Source organism: Paramormyrops kingsleyae, chromosome 9, assembly GCF_048594095.1.
Source record: "Paramormyrops kingsleyae isolate MSU_618 chromosome 9, PKINGS_0.4, whole genome shotgun sequence".
Classification (NCBI taxonomy): Eukaryota; Metazoa; Chordata; class Actinopteri; order Osteoglossiformes; family Mormyridae; genus Paramormyrops; species Paramormyrops kingsleyae.
Genome location: NC_132805.1, coordinates 28853395 through 28870139, shown reverse-complemented (window position 1 = coordinate 28870139; position 16745 = coordinate 28853395). Strand labels below are relative to the sequence as shown.

The window sequence follows — 16745 nt, the reverse complement described above, 5'->3', positions numbered from 1 at the left end:
GGTGTTTTTGGCATTGCCGAGATTTGTTTGACGCGATCGGCATGCTATAAATATGTACATACATCGGGGCCGGTTCTAGACATGCATATATGAGGGGGCAGACAGAAATGTGAAGGGGGCACATGGTGGCGACAAAGGCGGGAAAGGGGTGGGGTGGTGCTCTGGATAACTGTTTTTGTCATGTAATTGGATTGCACTTTGTCAGGCCTCTACCCTAAGACCTGTCCAACTTGGGTGTCCCACCTGAAGGCTAAGCTTCTGCTGGTGTAGCTCTTAGGGTCACTGAGGCACGCAAAGCCCCTGACCACAGTAAGGTGGCAATCCCTCAGGGGGAAAACTGAAAAGTAAAACAACAAAAAATATAATAAAATATTCCTCATCAGATTAAAACAAGTAAAAACATGATGTTTACCTTAATTGGATGGCCTATATCAAACATATTTGAACCCAACAAAACACTTTTCACTATTGGCAATATTACCAAAACTAAAAAGGGTAGGCTAAGTTATGAAAAAGAAAAAATCAATTCACCGAGTCTTGAAATATAAAACTGAAAAATAGGATCGGTCAGGGTTCATTTCACTACATGTTGTACTTGTTATAACTATGTATGTGACGAATAAAGAATCTTGAAATCACAACGAACAAGTCGCTCAATGAGAATGAATGACGTAACCGACTGGCTAAGCTGCTTCTAGCGCCGAGGTGGTTAAAATGGTACGGTCCACACTAGGGGTGTCTGAAATCGTTTTACATAAAATTTTCCTACAAAGTGAGGTTATCTTAAAAAAAAAAAACAAAAGAAAAATGTTAAGACCTCCCCCCCCCCCAAACTGCTATTTTTGTCTATTTGTGGGGTTCTTGATCGGGGGGTACTGGGGGGTACAGTACCCCCCGATCAAGACCCCCCCCAAATAGACAAAATGATGATTTTGACGAGAGAGATTGCTGCTTCCTCTAAACCTCCCGCAATCGCGCAGCTCATTTCGCTCTGCCCTGCCTACTGAGAAACTGGCTCATTTGCATACTAACAGTGATTGGATGTTTAGCTGGGGGGAGGGTGAGTGGGGGATCTCTGCCGAGTGCCGTGTGAGCCCGCGCACAAACAGAACGCGGAGGGAAAGAGCGAACAAGAAGTGAAACTTATCATCTCGTTTGTGCCTTTTTCAATGGATTTCTCAGCTACTGTAGTAAATCTTGTCCATATTCAGTTTGTGGGTAATTATTATTTTCTTCCTCAACTTCTAAAAGTTTGATTTAAGGGGGCAGGACGTTTGCTTAAGGGGGCGTTGCCCCCTCTTGCCCCAGTGTAGAGCCGGCCCCGACATACATATTGCTTAACAAAAGGCATATGTGCACCAACTAACAGCAGAGATTTACCAGTATACAATAAAAACCACCGTTGTTTCTAGATACAAACCTTTAATTATATTCTCTAACACTGAAAATACAAAGATCGCTCACAAAATCACAAAAAACCTGCGGGGTGTACTGTAGTTCGTTTTTACAAAAAGCTAACCAGTGTCAAAATTAAATTCACGAGTCATTTCGCTCTGACACAGCTCTGAAAAGTATCATACACGGGGTTACTATGGTTTCTTTACAAAGTCTAAAATGCTTTGTTGCTTTTGCCTTTAACAGTCTGCTTGAAAACAAATGCTTCAATATTATTTATGCTGTCTAAAAAAGTTTTACCTGGATCGCGTTTCACAGCTGCGTTGTTCAGCAAATTACCATGCAAATGCGATTTGAATACGCGCTGTTTAGCACTTGTGATACATTTTTAAAAGCCGGCGAATCGTCACGGGGATGGAGATAACCGATGTTAAGTGGCGATTTTGGCCCTCTTTTGTGCTCAAGATATTAGGGTTCGGCGACATAAAAGAATCGACATAACCGATGAGAAAATGCTAAGACAAAGGGGAATTTGGCGGTTCCCTCTATACATTTGGTATATTCAAATGTATATCGAAATATCGGAAATGTGTTTAAAAATCGTATCACCGTTATTGAAAAAAATTCTATCGCGATATATATTGATATCGAATTATTGTCCAGCCCTAGGACAGATAGAGTGACGCTGGGACAGATAGAGGGGCAGACAGAGGAATAGGTGCTGGGACAGTGTGACAGATGCAGGGACAGATGCAGGGATGACAGATGCTTTAAAACAATCCGTTACAAAATGCAGACTAATCAGGTTTGTTGTCACGAATCATCAAATTATGGGACAGTATTTTATTAATGTATATTTATTTTAATATTAAAATTGCACATTAACACACTAAAAATAGTGTGAAATCATTTAAAAACATTGTTTACATTCTGCATTGAATTAAATGAATAATTCAGTCACGCCTAATTAAAAGGTCAGCTGATCTGAGGCCCAGTGACACCAGTGACCCCTGTGGACTGGGTTTCCTGTTGTTCTGCCACCTCCTTGGCTTCCTGACCCTCGCAGGAAGCTGAGATTTGATGTGTTCACTTTTCAGTTGTTAGTGGACAACATGTCAGGGTGCCAAGGATCTGCAGATTTACACTTGTTGCAATCATTCTAAATAACCAAGTAATGATAACATTCTGAATAAAGGTAGTAATGAAATACTTAATGGTCATTTACTGTTAATTCCAGGATGCTTGACGTGCTGTAGGCTGGCGTGTACATTTAGATGTTTAAGGTCACCTGTCATCTGATGATAACGGTGACCAAGATGATGTTTACCATAGTCATCACCCTTCTCCCGAAAACTGAGGCGGAGGTCTCTCATCAGGGGTGTCCACCCCACACCTGTGATCTTGGCAACAGGCCCAGCTGGCCCCCCACTGGAATGGGGGTGGGGGTGAGGGCAGCGGTTCCCCGGTGTTTATAGTGGAAAGGCCACAGTATTCAGGCCATCAGAGGAGATGACAGGGACAAGGACAATGAAGCAGCAGGCTGCTGGACAGATGTCACTGTTCACTGAGATGCGGGGCATTCAGCAGGCAGCAACTCGTGAATTAGCTAAAGAAAGTACTGGCTTTGCTACAGGGCAGACATGGGGAGCCTCTTAAAGCAGGAATTTCCGTCTTTTCCGGACTGAAAATTAAAGAGGCAGGAAGTGGATGTTCCACACAGACTGAGCATGTGCAGACATTAGCTTTGCTGCCATAGCGCGTGTAATGCCTCTTACATTAATTCTTTCTTTCTTTCTTCCTTTCCCCTGGGCCGTCTGCCCCCCCCCCCCCCCCAATCTTCCCTGTGCCTCACTGTTGTTGAACGTAGCCCTGGAGGGTAAGACCTTCGTGTGTGTCTGTGTGTCCGTTTGTCTGTGTCAGTCTGTGTCTCGTTGTGTATGTGTCTGTCAGTCTGTGTCTCGTTGCTTATGTGCCTGTCTGTATGTGTCTCGTTGTGTATGTGCTTGTCAGTCTGTGTCTCATTGTGTATGTGCCTGTCAGTCTGTGTCTCGTTGTGTATGTGCTTGTCAGTCTGTGTCTCATTGTGTATGTGCCTGTCAGTCTGTGTCTCGTTGCGTATGTGCCTGTCAGTCTGTGTCTCGTTGCGTATGTGTCTGTCTCTCTATGTGTCTGTGCACATGTGCCTGTCTGTATGTGTGTCCGTGTCTGTATCCATGCGTTTGCGCGGGTTGGTATTTACCACATGTTGTAAACCACAGGTTAGGGCAGGGTAGGGGGTTAAGGTTGTCATAGTTAGCGTTAGCATTTTTCCCATAGACATGAATAAGCGGTCCCCATAAGGATATGTTTACCCGACAAGTGTGTGCGTGTGTGTGCGTGTGTGTGTGTATGTGTGTGTTTCCATCTGTCACATTCCCCCTCTCTTCGTGGGATTACATGTCAGCAGGTGTTTGGGGTGGGGGAATCTCTGCCCCCTCCCCGAACCACTTGGCCATCCGGTTGTGGTTTAAGTCATTGTGGTCATGGAATGCCGATGCGTCCATGTTTTTAACCCCAAGAAGCACTTAAGCCCAGCTGTTTGATGCAGGAGGACTGATGCAGCTCAAGTGTGGAAAGTAGAGTGTTAAACGTAAAGGTGTGTGACGTAGTGTAACGCAGTACTACAGTGAGCTGTACCTAACCAGTCAAATATATCGAGGGTGAGGTTAGTGCTATTAATACACATTTCAGTTCTGCAAAGGAGAGGGCTTAAAGCATATATGAAACCATTCTGCCTTTAAAAGGTATTTATTTACTGTCGGTATTCTGATTGGATGGATATTCTTTCATATCAAGTCCTTCTGGTTTCTGATTGGCCGGGTATTGCCATGTGACAGGTTCCCATCTGTTTCTGCACATAACGGTGCATGTTCATGGGCTACACATGGTCTGATTGTTTTATGGCACCTTGCTGTATACTAACATGCAGCTTTAACACACCTTGCTTCACAGCAATAACTTCATCATTATAGCATTTAATTTAACTTTTTTTAAACCTAATAATAATAGTAATAATCTGCCATTTGTGACCATAATTGGCATTTTTCGCTATGACGTATATTCATTTTTATTTCTTAAAACCAAGACAAATATTAAAACCGGCAGAAGGTGAGGATGGTGGAGCACAGTTGTCTACAAATCATTTTTCTCAGTGTTCGTCAATTATTATTCGCTCACATCAACACTTCTATAAAGGTATTTCAGAAGGTTTTTTTTTAATAAATTCAATTGGAAAAATATGAGTAATGCCACCTCACATATAGGTAGCATAAACATCAGACTCGGAATGTTCAGGCTCAGGTAGTACAAATCCGGACCAAGGTTTTGTTTCAACTCACCAGTTGCGTATGAACAGTCACAGTCACAGAGTGCTCAGCTGGTTGGTTGAATCAAAATCTTGGACTGGATTTGTACTTTTTGGACTTGAACTTTCCACCTCTGGTATACATACAGTTCCTGAGGAGACAGTGTGGGAGCCCAGTGTGAGGCTGGGGAGGCTAATTCCTCTGCTTGTTTTCTCTGTGTTGTCTGTGATCTGGCTGTGGTTTTGTTTAATGATCTGTTTAGGTTTCTATATATTCACTGCCTGACCATGAACATACTTTTTATGTATCTGTGTTCAATTGGAAGTATGAAGAAACGTAAACATTTAGAAAAAGAGTTTGAGTCATTATCCCCATTCTGGTGAAAACAAGACAATTGGGTGCTGTAGAATACATGTTTACGAAGACTTTGCATAACTTCCTGTGTGCAACATTTTTAATGGTGGCAGTAAATCTTTCAGGCATTGGAATGTCCCAAAAGTTTGCTTGTATAATTTAAGTTTGACATGTATCGTGTCTGTCCTTTTTGTGGTATGCAAGAAATACAGTCTTTAATCAATCTTAGTTGACTATAATTAGTCCTGGTTGAGGAAGTAATGATGGTCCCCTCAAACAAAGTCTCCCTCCTGTGATTTGTCTAGATTCAGCCCCAGGAGATCAACCCCCCTCCCACAGCCAATTTGGATCGCTCCAACGACAAAGTGTATGAGAATGTGATGGGACTGGTCAAAGCAGTCATCGAGATGTCCAGCAAAATACAGCCGGCGCCCCCAGAGGAGTACGTGCCCATGGTGAAGGTGAGGGGGGCTCAGTCTGAGCGCTGAGGGACTGTCATGCCCTTCTCCATCCACCGGGGGGAGATGTGCATCTTACAGTGTCACACTTTCAGGATGTGGGCCTGGCACTGAGGATGCTGTTGGCTGCTGTCGATGAAACGATACCCAGTCTACCTTCGGGGTCACACAGAGAGGTAAAGCAGACACCTTTGCGTAAATCCTCTGTACTGCTGAAGATACAGGATAAAAGGCTATAATGAGGTCACTTTAAGCTCGTGGGAGTTTTACTTACACAAAAATGTTCTGAGGGCAAAAGGAAAAATGACTGGTTCAGTGCGATAACCAATCAGATTGCAGAGGAACTGGGTCCAAGCAATTAGAGGAGGTTGGACAAACACATCTGATTGGTTGGTCACGCCTCGTCTAGTTGCTTGGACTCACATCCTCTGCAATTTGATTGGTTATCTCTCTGAACCTTTTTTTCTGCATCATTTTTCCTTCTGCCTTCAGACTATTTTTGTGTAAGTAAAACTCCCATGAGCAAAGTGATTCCAATGGTTTCATTTGGACTTAATTAAAACAATGTCTACAATACAGCATGATGAAGTAATTTCATTTAAGTAGTTTAACATGCTATAATGTTTGAAGTTTAACAGTAGCTTAACAGATAAGGATCGTGTTTACTGCATAATAAATGCATCTACAGTATTTCACTGTCTACAGTACACAATGTACCAAGAAGTAAAATTCCCACGAGCTCATTTTACCCCCCGCAGGTGGAGATGGCCCAGAAGCTGCTGAACTCAGACCTGGCCGACCTCATCAGCAAGATGAAACTGGCACAGCAGTACGTCATGACCAGCCTGCAGCAGGACTACAAGAAGCAGATGCTGACGGCCGCCCACGCGCTCGCCGTGGACGCCAAGAACCTGCTGGACGTCATCGACCAAGTGCGCCTGAAGATGGCGCCACAGCCACGGCCGCAGTAGCCCCAGCGTGAGAGGCGGAGTGAGACGGAGACAACCAATCAGGCTGAACTGGAATGGAACATTTATCATGCACCAGCTTGGCAGGAAGGGCAGCCCCTACAGCCAGGGCTCAGCCAATGGGAATGCAGATCTTCTGCTAAGACTCCCACCCAGTACCTTTAGACACGCCCTCCCAGGGTCTGTGAGAGACACGCCCAGAGTTTTCAGTGGCGATTCAATGTACTTTTCTTTTGTTTTTTGTATCTGGAGATTTTATTCAGATAAAAGTAAGGGGCTCAGCTACAGATCAGCAGACACAGCGAAGACGATCCTCCAGTAGAAAACACCTCCGGGCTGCGCTGTACATAGTCCTGGGAAACCCAAAAGTTCACAATTCTTCATGCTAAACTATGGTTCCTTTTGTGTTGGTCACATTTAATGTGCTACTCTTGGCGTTGTGTGGAGGGTTCGAAATAGATATATTTTGTTTTAATTTGTTTCCACCTCTATCATATAGGGGGACATTGATGGAATTCAATATGAATAAATTAACTAAATGTAGAAATGGTCAATTGTCCTTTTTAAGGTGGTGATACCAGTCTTTGTAACAAAGTAGCATCACTAAAGACAGTAGCTAATCGTCCGCATAGATTCACGAAGGTCTCAGATCCTGACAGGATTCACATGGTGGTATGACACATGGATTTAATGAAACTTCAGCATCAGAGGTTCTCAGAAGCCGGTCCCTTCCAGGCTTTCAGATGTTCCACACGTCAGGCCAGTAGAAACAAACAGCAGCATCTCTCTCTTGGCCTTTTAAAGGTGACGCCTGCTATTGACGTGGCATTTCTGCAGGGCAGGCTCGCTCCTCACGCGTCTGCTCTCCTTCCACGCCCCTTTCCCTGCTTTTCCGTCTCGTTTCCGGCTGATTCTCACTCCCTCCTGCACTGAAACCTCACCCAAACATCTATGTACAGTATATACGGTGTTCCTGGTCCTATCATGTAGAAAAGCAGCCTGACGAGAAGCACGAGAGGCATTTAAAGGCTTCGTTTTATTTTGCACACCAGGGACACCCGTGAAAGGGGCCTCCCCTGCCAGCTGCTGAAGCTGGTCCCTGGTGCCACGTTAGTCTCGGTGGAGTTTGGGTTCAGGTCTTTCATAGAGCAGCCCTCTAAAAGCGCCACGTCTGGTCTTGTCAGCTGGGTAAATCCTGCAGGGAAGAAGGACAGTTTATCTGCATTATGAATAACAGCCTTTATTGTTAAGCTCCGCTTCCACTGTACTGGAAGCGAGATTTGGCCTGTAGTCCTGTAACGAAATAACGTTCACTGATGAAGACTCACCATCTTTGGTAGAGGTAGATCAGGAGCACTGCACTGTCTCTGAAGCAGGCGACCCGGTGGGCGGTCGGCATGGTGATGATGATGGCAAACGCGCCCTTAATGGAGCTTCTGAACACCTGGAAAAGGAGCATGAAGAATGATGAGTCCACCAACTTGTGAGGTCAAAAGTCTAAGAGCCCAAACCCTAAAACAATCCAGCAATTTGTCTATTATGGCAACCTAAAATAACTGTCAATCTGCTGTTAAATAAAATAAATCAAATCCAGAACATGACGGCGGAATAAAAGGGAGGTGAATGGTGAATACTCACGTTACGCATAAGTGCCTTCTGGGATACGTGAGCCACTGATTTCAGCTGCAGAAATGAGAGTGTTAACAGGATGCCACAGCACCTATAACGGCAATCCCTGGGGGAAATCCGCCGCTACGAACCTCGTAATTAACGACGAGTTGAGGAAGCATGGAGAGAAAGCCAGACGTATAAACTCCTGTCAAAAACAGATACAACTTCATCGTGTGTCTGGACTGTAATGTAAGCAAGAAGCCCAGACCCCCCCACGCTCTGCATCTTCCCAAATCTCCCATTACGTATCAAAGGATGAAAGACTGGCTTACCGTTGGCTAGGCTGCTTATCAGCCATGAGTACAGACTGTTGAACGGGAGAAGCGGGAAAATTGTTACTTTGGATTTGAGGAGAATAAATTAAGACGATATCCGACGCACAATATCATATACAGAATTTATACAGATTACTAACTTTTGGGCATCACAATACGCCTCTCCTTAGTATTTTTGGCCTACTGCTAATCTGCTTACCCAACTGTGGGCATAAGTAAACGTCCGTAGAGCAATGAAACGCCGGCATCCGGGCAAAAGTTTACGCCCCTCATCTGAAGCCTGGTGATTATTGCGCCATGCGATGACCATGTGATATCATGCAGCCCTACAATAAGCTATCATGCGAGTAGCAGAGCGCTGCCTTACCTTCTGACTCTCATGCACAGCAGAGGGTAAAGAGACGCCCCAAAGCACAGCAGGTACAGCACATACGACAGCCCCTTCATTGCCTGGGGAGGGACGCAGAAACACTCAGTTTTCCAGCACCTTCACATCCTGAGCAGCTGCAGACAGTATGAAACGAATCTCATTCTCATCAGTGTTTCTCACCTGAGGATCTTGTTCGTTGTTCCTCGTGTCCGACGCATCCTGTTTTCTGTGCTGTGGTGGGGGGCGAGGGGTGGGGGGGCTTTTTGCTCAAGCTTTCTTAATGGATGTTCTTACTCCTCTCCTTAACACTGTATTTCCAAAACTAATACTTGAATAATTTGCCTGAACGCATTTGCCCATTCATCAGCTTAAAAGGATTTCTGCATATTCAGTGTCTGCTCCAAGCGGTGCCACTAGATTTCGGGCCCTCAACCCAGATCAATTGGATTATATTCCATATTTTTCTAGGGCCGCAGTCACTCAGGGGCCCTTGGAATCGTCCTAACTTTCCCCTGCTTTACGGCGCCCCTGTCGGCGCCTCTTCCGGAAACCCAGGGCATGAGGCAGGAGGCAGGAGGCACTTCCTCAAAAGGGCCCATCTGCCCACAAACGCATTTAAACAGAGTCACCAATGACACATCTACCACACGGGGTGACACATAGTGAGCCAGATGTGACCCCCCCCCCCCCCCAGGTCTGGACTAATCACAATGGTAACTGTGCCACCCCCACCTGCATTACCCACTCACTTAACATACGATAACATGATTCACTGCTTGACCAGTTAATCATTTTTCAAAATAAACCCATAAAAGGCTGTAGGGGCCTGACTGCTATCAGGAAGCGGAAGAGCATGCGCAGGGTGATTAAGCGTTTACTCACTCGAGGCGCAGGTCGCGTTCTCCTTGACAAGAACCGGACGCCCAAGGCCTTCCAGATCTTCCAGACACAAAAGCAGCCACGAGAATAAACAGGACAAGGCAAAGGCTGTGTGCATTTTAATGAATCATTACTCTCTTTTGAGTTTCCTGAATTTCCACTGAAATGTGGGGGTGCATCTAAAGAGGAGAAGTGAAGGTCGCCTCCAAGTTTTTTCTACTCAGTGCACAAAATAAAAACACCATACTTTCTTAAATAACACCGTAATTATGGCTATGATTCATGTATATTCATGCAGTTCTGGGAACTGCTAAAATTACAGCTGTATCTCAAATGTACATTTGGGTAACCATGCGGTCTATGATTGACATCACTGAGAGCCAATGAAAATGGGGGCACCCAGGGGGCACCAATCCCATTTGGGGGTGGTACCAATCCAGCCCCACCATTGTCTCCGGCAATGCTTAAACCATGACTCAGGACCTGGTGTATCACATTGTGTTTCTCTGTATACAGGCATGGGCGACATTAGGGGGGGGCAAGGGGGGGCATGTGCCCCCCCTATATCCCGATCATGGAATTTTAGAATTCACTGTTAAAATACTGTTTCAGAATATGTATTTTATGTGTTGTAGGTCTCCGTGTTGATAGGGGGCGACACAGCAAATTAAGCAATAGGTTGCGTCTTTATTTTTTAAGTTAGTTTGTTGTTGGTATGAAAATTAGAGAAAACTAGACAATCGATCGGGCAAAATGGCTAAGTGCCAAAATGGCGAGTGCAGAACTTTCACTTTTCAACGCTATGTCAACAGGACAAGCGAGTTTTGATGAACGATTGTCACTGTTCAAAGAGTCAAAGCTAGTCCACAGTCTTGTCAACGTTGGCAATCTCTTTAAGCTCTTCTTAACTGTGCCGATGAACAGCGCATCGTGCGAAAGAAATTTTTCTTGCTTGCGCCGACTGAAAACTTATATGAGAAACACAATGTGCCAGGAAAGACTCTCGGACATTGCAGTACTTAACATTGAATGGACCATTCACGTAGATTTGTATAAGACCGTTAATCGCTTTGATGCCGCGCCTGGTGGACGACGTTTAGCCCTTCACTATGGTAGGATGTTGTTTTGATGCCTACTCGTTAAAATGTTTTTCTTGCCCCCCCTGACTCAAGAGTCAAATGTCGCCCATGTATACAGGGTACAAGAACAGAGGGACTGGCCAGATACTTCAATGGCGAAGCTGGCCGCAGCGGGGAGGAGCACGAGTGGGCTGGTCTGTCCATCATCAAGCATGGAGAGCAGGACCACGAGCCCGCAGCAGCACTCACGCAGAGCTGGAAGGGACAGGAGAGGCAGCATTCCACCTGCTGGCCAGTCTGAGAATTGCAGCCTCAACAGATTGGGAGCCTCAGCTACCTGCTGGGTTGGACACCCCTGCCCTGTTCCTCTCCTTCTTCCACAAGCCAATGTCGTTTTTTAAAGCCAAGATGTCAGAGAGGAACTGAAACACACAAATCATCCAGCTCTCTAAGTCCTGGCTGCTGATCCGCTCGGCGTCTGTGAGAGTGTGATGGAATTATACGATGAAATGCATAAAAGAGGACAGACTCACGTGGACAGAAGCCACGAGGCCAGCCAATGCCAGATAGGACAGGTTTGGGTCCACAAAGATGCTTTTAATCTCGTCCAAGTCTCTCTCCGAGAAACCTAAAAGCGAGGGGGTGAGAAAGACAGAAACTGCAGCCATTTTACTGAGCATCTTTCATCACAGATGCTGGTTTGAACACATTCTTCATTAAAAAAAACACCTTTGGCCTCTGCTAAATTAGCGATGACCGTATTTCCCCAGAATCAGGCCTTGGCCTCAAACGTCGTCCGACCGCGGGGCGACCGGCAGCCGCCTGACCGGGGTGAGTCCCTCACCCAGCTTCCGCAGACTGTTAACGGCGTCCTGAATACGGATCCAGAGGCGAAGTCTCCACAGGGAAATGTCCTCATAGGAGATGCTGAGGGGGACTTCCGGGGTGATGCTCTTTATTTCCTGGAACAGAAGGGCCTGCTTTTTCTCCAGACGCACTTTCTTGTCACATTGCCAGTTAGCAAATCTCTCAGTGACGTATTCTGCGATTATATTTGCTTTCTCACACTCAGGTCTTTTACGTACCATCATGTCCTGCACCCTGTTGGCCAGTTCATTTACGAATAGCAGAGGGAGGTAGAGCATCTTTTTGCCGTTCTGGTGCCTGACGGAGTACAAGACACGACTCATCAGTACGCACTCCTCTCTGTGTGAGCTGTGCTTCTCTAAAGCCTCCTGGTCCCTGCTGCCGACGGCACAGAAAGCCACCATCCCCGTCCGCGAGCGTCCCCAGGGAGACTTACGTCTTTAAGTAGCGCCGCAAGTCGGTGGGAGGAGCCGCTGTGTCCAAGGGGATGTCCTCTGACATGACGCGCAATACAAGTCGCGGCCGCCAGAGGGAGACAGACTGGGCTGCGTCAGACTCGCCAGCCTGTGACAGAAACATCACGTTGCTGCATCTCACTGACAGTTTCGTGATCATTGACATTTTATCTTAATCACAGCGTTAATAACCGACCAGGACACAGGGAGCCTTCTGCCTCTAGAGAGTAGGCCGTCTTACCTGCAGCGTTTCCTGGCTAGCAGGTTTAACCAGCATGTGGTTTGTGAGCTGGACAACATGGTGTACTTCCATGGGGTCCTGCGAGATGGGCACTCCAGCCCGGTGCAGGAACACCAGGGCGTACAGCGTGCCGTCCATAAAGCCTTTCCCCGGCAGCGAAACGTTCACTTGCCTTCCACCAATTGACATGTTTGATGAAAAACAAATTAATCACAGCAGATTATATTTTAACTATATTAAATGGGGAACTAGCGCCCACCTTTCAAACTTGGAGCGTATGTCAAAGTCATCGACCTTCAGAAGGAGCTTTTGTTCACCGCCCGCATCGGGGTGCAGAGACGTGTAAATACTGAGCTATTTTAATAACGGAAAAAAGACGGAATTAACAGCATTTCAGCAATGAATCCAATTCCATCAAAACGTAACTTATTAGATTTCGTGCATTTTTTCCCGCACAGACCTGGAGCCGAGGCTTCTCTGCCAAGTAGGACGGGATGCAGAGGTTGCTTTTGGAGATCTCGCATGGTTTGGTGTAAATAAAGCTGTACATGAACCAGGATGCATGCACAACATAGACGGCAAAAAGCCCAGCGAGCAGGGAGCGGAGAGACGTCCCGCCCGGGGATGCAAAGCGGCAGGCAGGCAACATGACCAGGTTTCCCCCGAAAAAAACCCTGCCTGCTCGAAAAAGCTCTATGTTTCCGCAGGTGACGAACAGCAGCAGTCACGTCGAGCCAGCAAGCAGTTTGCACCCGACAGCAGCATCCGCATGTGCTGTCAAAGCATCGGACCGACAGATGCTGCGGGGGAGCCTCAGTCCTAACAGCATAACATTCTAACCTTGACCATCAGCCAGGTTTTTATTTAGCTCCTAACTGAAACTGCGAAGCTTACGTATTGGAGCGCTGTCATGCTGACTCCTCCTCTCCTCCGTTATGCGGACGCTGTGCTTTTATTATGGGTGACTTGCACATCTGAGTGCTGCTTTTCTGATCCTCTACACCAGGGCTCTACTCAGCTGGCGGAATCCGGTCTGTCGCATGTGTGTTCTGTTATGTGCCTTTACTGTATGTCATGGCAGAATAAGGTTGGTCAGAGGCTGAGTGAGGTAGGGGATCGACTTTGGTGCGAGATGCATTATTAACCAGCAGGGGGCGACGTGTGCCCTAGTGAGGCGCCAGGTGGGAGGAAGCGCCCCGAGGGAGGCGGGGAGACTCGGTGCCTAATCCTGTCGTGGGAACCCCGCGTCCCTGTGGGGTCAGGTTGAACACTCCACCGTCACTGGAGACATATATATATATATATATATATATATATAACGCCGGGACGCGTGTTTCCTCTCTTGTTGCTTTCTAATGTTTCTACTGGGGTTTTTAGTATTGTATTACAATCTCTGTAATGTGAACCGGTGAAGTTGCCATTGTTAGTTCTTTGTTAAAGGATATGACGCACAGGTTACACGAAAATCAATGAAACAACGAAAATCGTTCAATTAAAAGACCTTTTTTCTACCATTGTATATGGATTTCTACTGCTCACATAGAATATTAAGTAGTGAAAACAGTAAACACACGGGGGCGCCATTGTCACGGTAACCGATTAAGTTCCATTTTAATCATCTGATCAAAACCGTTTCTGTTGACCATCGTCAGATAACGAGTTCGGGGCCCTGGTTGGGTACTCCAGAAAGTGTTTGGAGCACATTGAACAGCATTGTGCCTAAACAATCTGTGGACATCAAGTTATATGAACATAATAATGTACAGGGACTAATTTTGTTATTTAAATAACAAGTTCAAGAAGTAGAAGAATATATGCAGATACGGAAAGTAAGTTGTTCCATAATATAGAGTGTTCTAATGAATTACGATTTTTAAGTGCAGTGCGGTCTTAAAATAAATTATTGCCCCAGTTCTAAATGCCAACAAATCTCATAGAGCTCTTAGTCAGATCTCTGGGTCTGGCCTCTGGCATTAAGGTAGATTGTACAGTAGTGCTAGAATTGCTGCTGCTAACATATCTAAGTGACACTTCGGTCAAACTGAGAGATGGACTTATAAGCAGCTCAGACGAACACATCTGCTTTGGGAACAAGAGTGTATGAAATCCTCCCCAAACGAGCATTACGCCACACAAGCTCTGCACCGGGTCTTCAGCCCAGGACTTGTGTTTCCAATTAGAAATGGAAAAATAGGCCATTTCAAAAATAGGCCCTAACTCATCCTAAATAATTATGTGGCGTCATGTGTGCCTGAGGCCATGCTGTGGAATCACCCACAGGAATGGAAGCGTGGGGTGATTCGGAGAGGAGAAGTCCTCAGTGATCAGCGGCAGTGTGTAGCCGGTGGGCTGATGGAGGGGATGGGGACAGGAAGGAGAGATGGAGAGGAGAGGAGGGGGGGGGGGCAGAAAGAAGGGATGGGGAGGAGAGGGGGGGATGGGGACAGGAAGAAGGGATGGGGAAGAGAGGAGGGGGGGGGACAGGAAGGAGAGATGGAGAGGAGAGGAGGGGATGGGGACAGGAAGAAGGGATGGGGAAGAGAGGAGGGGATGGGGACAGGAAGAAGGGATGGAGAGGGGGGGGGGACAGAAAGAAGGGATGGGGAAGAGAGGGGGGGGGGGACAGAAAGAAGGGATGGGGAAGAGAGGAGGTGATAGGGACAGAAAGAAGGGATGGGGAAGAGAGGAGGGGATGGGAACAGGAAGAAGGGATGGAGAAGAGAGGAGGGGATGGGGACAGAAAGAAGGGATGGGGAAGAGAGGAGGGGATGGGGATAGGAAGAAGGGATGGAGAAGAGAGGAGGGGATGGGGACTGGAAGAAGGGATGGAGAAGAGAGGAGGTGATAGGGACAGAAAGAAGGGATGGGGAAGAGAGGAGGGGATGGGGACTGGAAGAAGGGATGGAGAAGAGAGGAGGGGATGGGGACAGGAAGAAGGGATGGGGAAGAGAGGAGGGGATGGGGACTGGAAGAAGGGATGGGGAAGAGAGGAGGGGATGGGGACAGAAAGAAGGGATGGGGAAGAGAGGAGGGGATGGGGAATAGAGAAGGGGATGGGGAAGAGAGGAGGGGATGGGGACAGGAAGAAGGGATGGGGAAGAGAGGAGGGGATGGGGACAGAAAGAAGGGATGGGGAAGAGAGGAGGGGATGGGGAATAGAGAAGGGGATGGGGAAGAGAGGAGGGGATGGGGACAGGAAGAAGGGATGGAGAAGAGAGGAGGGGATGGATAATTGACTGAATTGATGGGGAAATGTGGCAGGGCAGAGTATGTTGAATATTTTGTGAATCCTCATATAACATCTAAAAATCATGAAATTCTACAATTTTTTCATTTTATTTATTTATCAGGAGCTTTTGTCCAAAGCATCAAAATCTTTTGGGAAAAATCCAGGTCAGACAATCCCTGTGACCATTTGGGGTTAAGGGCTGTGAAATCATCCTGCCGACCCTGAGATCTGAGCCAACGACCTTCTGCGCACAGGCACAGCAACCTCACCCACTGAGCCTCATACTGCACCCCAGTAATAATGGTGCGTCCTTATAAACCAGTCTGGGAAGACCATTGTAACATGTTCATTACATCACTGATGGGAGTCACACTGGAAGACAATGTCGAGTTGATTTTGTGTTTAGGAGGAACCATTGGCAACGGGGACTTTGTCATCAACCTAATAGGCTTGAGGTCTGAGCTACCAGACAGTGCAGGACAGCAGAAGGGGGGGGGGGGTAGTCTCCTACAAGGGGCTTACTGGGGGGTCATGTTGAAGATGCAGGAATCAGGGCCCTTTTGAATAGATGTAAAATGTTCTCCACAATCAGGTCTAGTGTGTTATGCAATACACCCACACAAACTGTCAGTATTTTTTTGTCATTAATTAGGGAATTTACTATACCTTTCCCAATTAATTTAATCTGTGTTTTCAGAATAGACACATTTACATGAACATCCGAGATAGGATGTCCCAATGTCTCAACACTGCGCCTCACTAATCCCGCAATCCTCCATAATACCCGGATGGCCCACATTTGCGTCTACATAAAGGGGCACACCTTAACTTTACAGCTCAGAACCCTCAGGTCACGTGCGCTGTTTCTCCGCGCTCTGTCTGTATGCATGAATAATTGCTTCCATGCTCCGCACTCACCTCAGTCCCAACAGTGCGATTTTACCATGTTTTTCCGCGTCATTTGCAGTGTTTTAACATGAAAGCATGAAGACCTTGACATTTTTCAGCAGTTGTACACGTTGCTGGGTCTGTGAGCCTCACGTTACTTTTCTCATCTGCTTCCTTTCGGTTTAAAGAAAAAACTGCTGAATTTCTCGTCTTTCTAACTGCTAGATCCCGTTAAGGATTGCGGGGTCACTTCACAATTATTTATCCAAAAT

General features: G+C 46.5%; 2 protein-coding genes across 8 annotated transcripts in view; one reads left to right on the top strand and one right to left on the bottom strand.

Moving 5' to 3' along the window:
• LOC111844688 (focal adhesion kinase 1-like) overlaps positions 1-7066 on the top strand; it is a 57454-nt gene extending 50388 nt beyond the window's left edge. For all 5 annotated transcript variants that reach the window (XM_072716732.1, XM_072716736.1, XM_072716735.1 and 2 more), the window contains 3 exons: positions 5399-5554; positions 5647-5727; positions 6310-7066. In XM_072716732.1, the coding sequence (XP_072572833.1) occupies positions 5399-5554; positions 5647-5727; positions 6310-6522 (450 nt within the window). In that variant the 3' untranslated portion in view covers positions 6523-7066. The remainder of the gene's footprint in view (positions 1-5398; positions 5555-5646; positions 5728-6309) is intronic.
• A 122-nt stretch (positions 7067-7188) lies between these two features.
• On the bottom strand, positions 7189-13485 carry LOC111844738 (lipid scramblase CLPTM1L-like). Of its 3 annotated transcripts, XM_023813482.2 has the most exons (17): positions 12817-13476; positions 12616-12710; positions 12357-12528; positions 12097-12224; positions 11879-11957; positions 11638-11755; positions 11327-11421; positions 11131-11215; positions 10942-11048; positions 9718-9774; positions 9016-9066; positions 8833-8915; positions 8463-8497; positions 8280-8335; positions 8158-8202; positions 7848-7963; positions 7189-7714 (listed from the first exon to the last, which is right to left on the bottom strand). In XM_023813482.2, exons 1-17 carry the CDS (start codon positions 13003-13005, stop codon positions 7630-7632), a joined length of 1596 nt encoding a protein of 531 aa, XP_023669250.1. In that variant the 5' UTR covers positions 13006-13476; the 3' UTR covers positions 7189-7629. The 3 variants fall into 3 exon arrangements, 2 of the variants coding, with proteins under 2 accessions (XP_023669250.1, XP_072572838.1); XR_011993112.1 differs by lacking the exons at positions 7189-7714; positions 7848-7963; positions 8158-8202; ... (1 more) ...; positions 8463-8497; positions 8833-8915 and having other exon boundaries at positions 9015-9066; positions 9718-10230; positions 10912-11048; positions 12817-13485; XM_072716737.1 differs by lacking the exons at positions 7189-7714; positions 7848-7963; positions 8158-8202; ... (2 more) ...; positions 8833-8915; positions 9016-9066 and having other exon boundaries at positions 9649-10230; positions 10912-11048; positions 12817-13485.
• Positions 13486-16745: the final 3260 nt, after the last annotated feature.

What these genes read in the sequence shown, in the direction of transcription:
- LOC111844738 (XM_023813482.2), bottom strand. Translation starts at nt 13,005, where the DNA reads ATGTTGCCTGCCTGCCGCTTTGCATCCCCGGGCGGGACGTCTCTCCGC. An exon ending in TTGCGGCGCTACTTAAAGAC is followed by an intron (nt 11,958 to 12,096) that starts GTAAGTCTCCCT and finishes GTACTCCGTCAG; the next exon opens with GCACCAGAACGGCAAAAAGA. An exon ending in GCCTCGTGGCTTCTGTCCAC is followed by an intron (nt 11,216 to 11,326) that starts GTGAGTCTGTCC and finishes TGTGTGTTTCAG; the next exon opens with TTCCTCTCTGACATCTTGGC.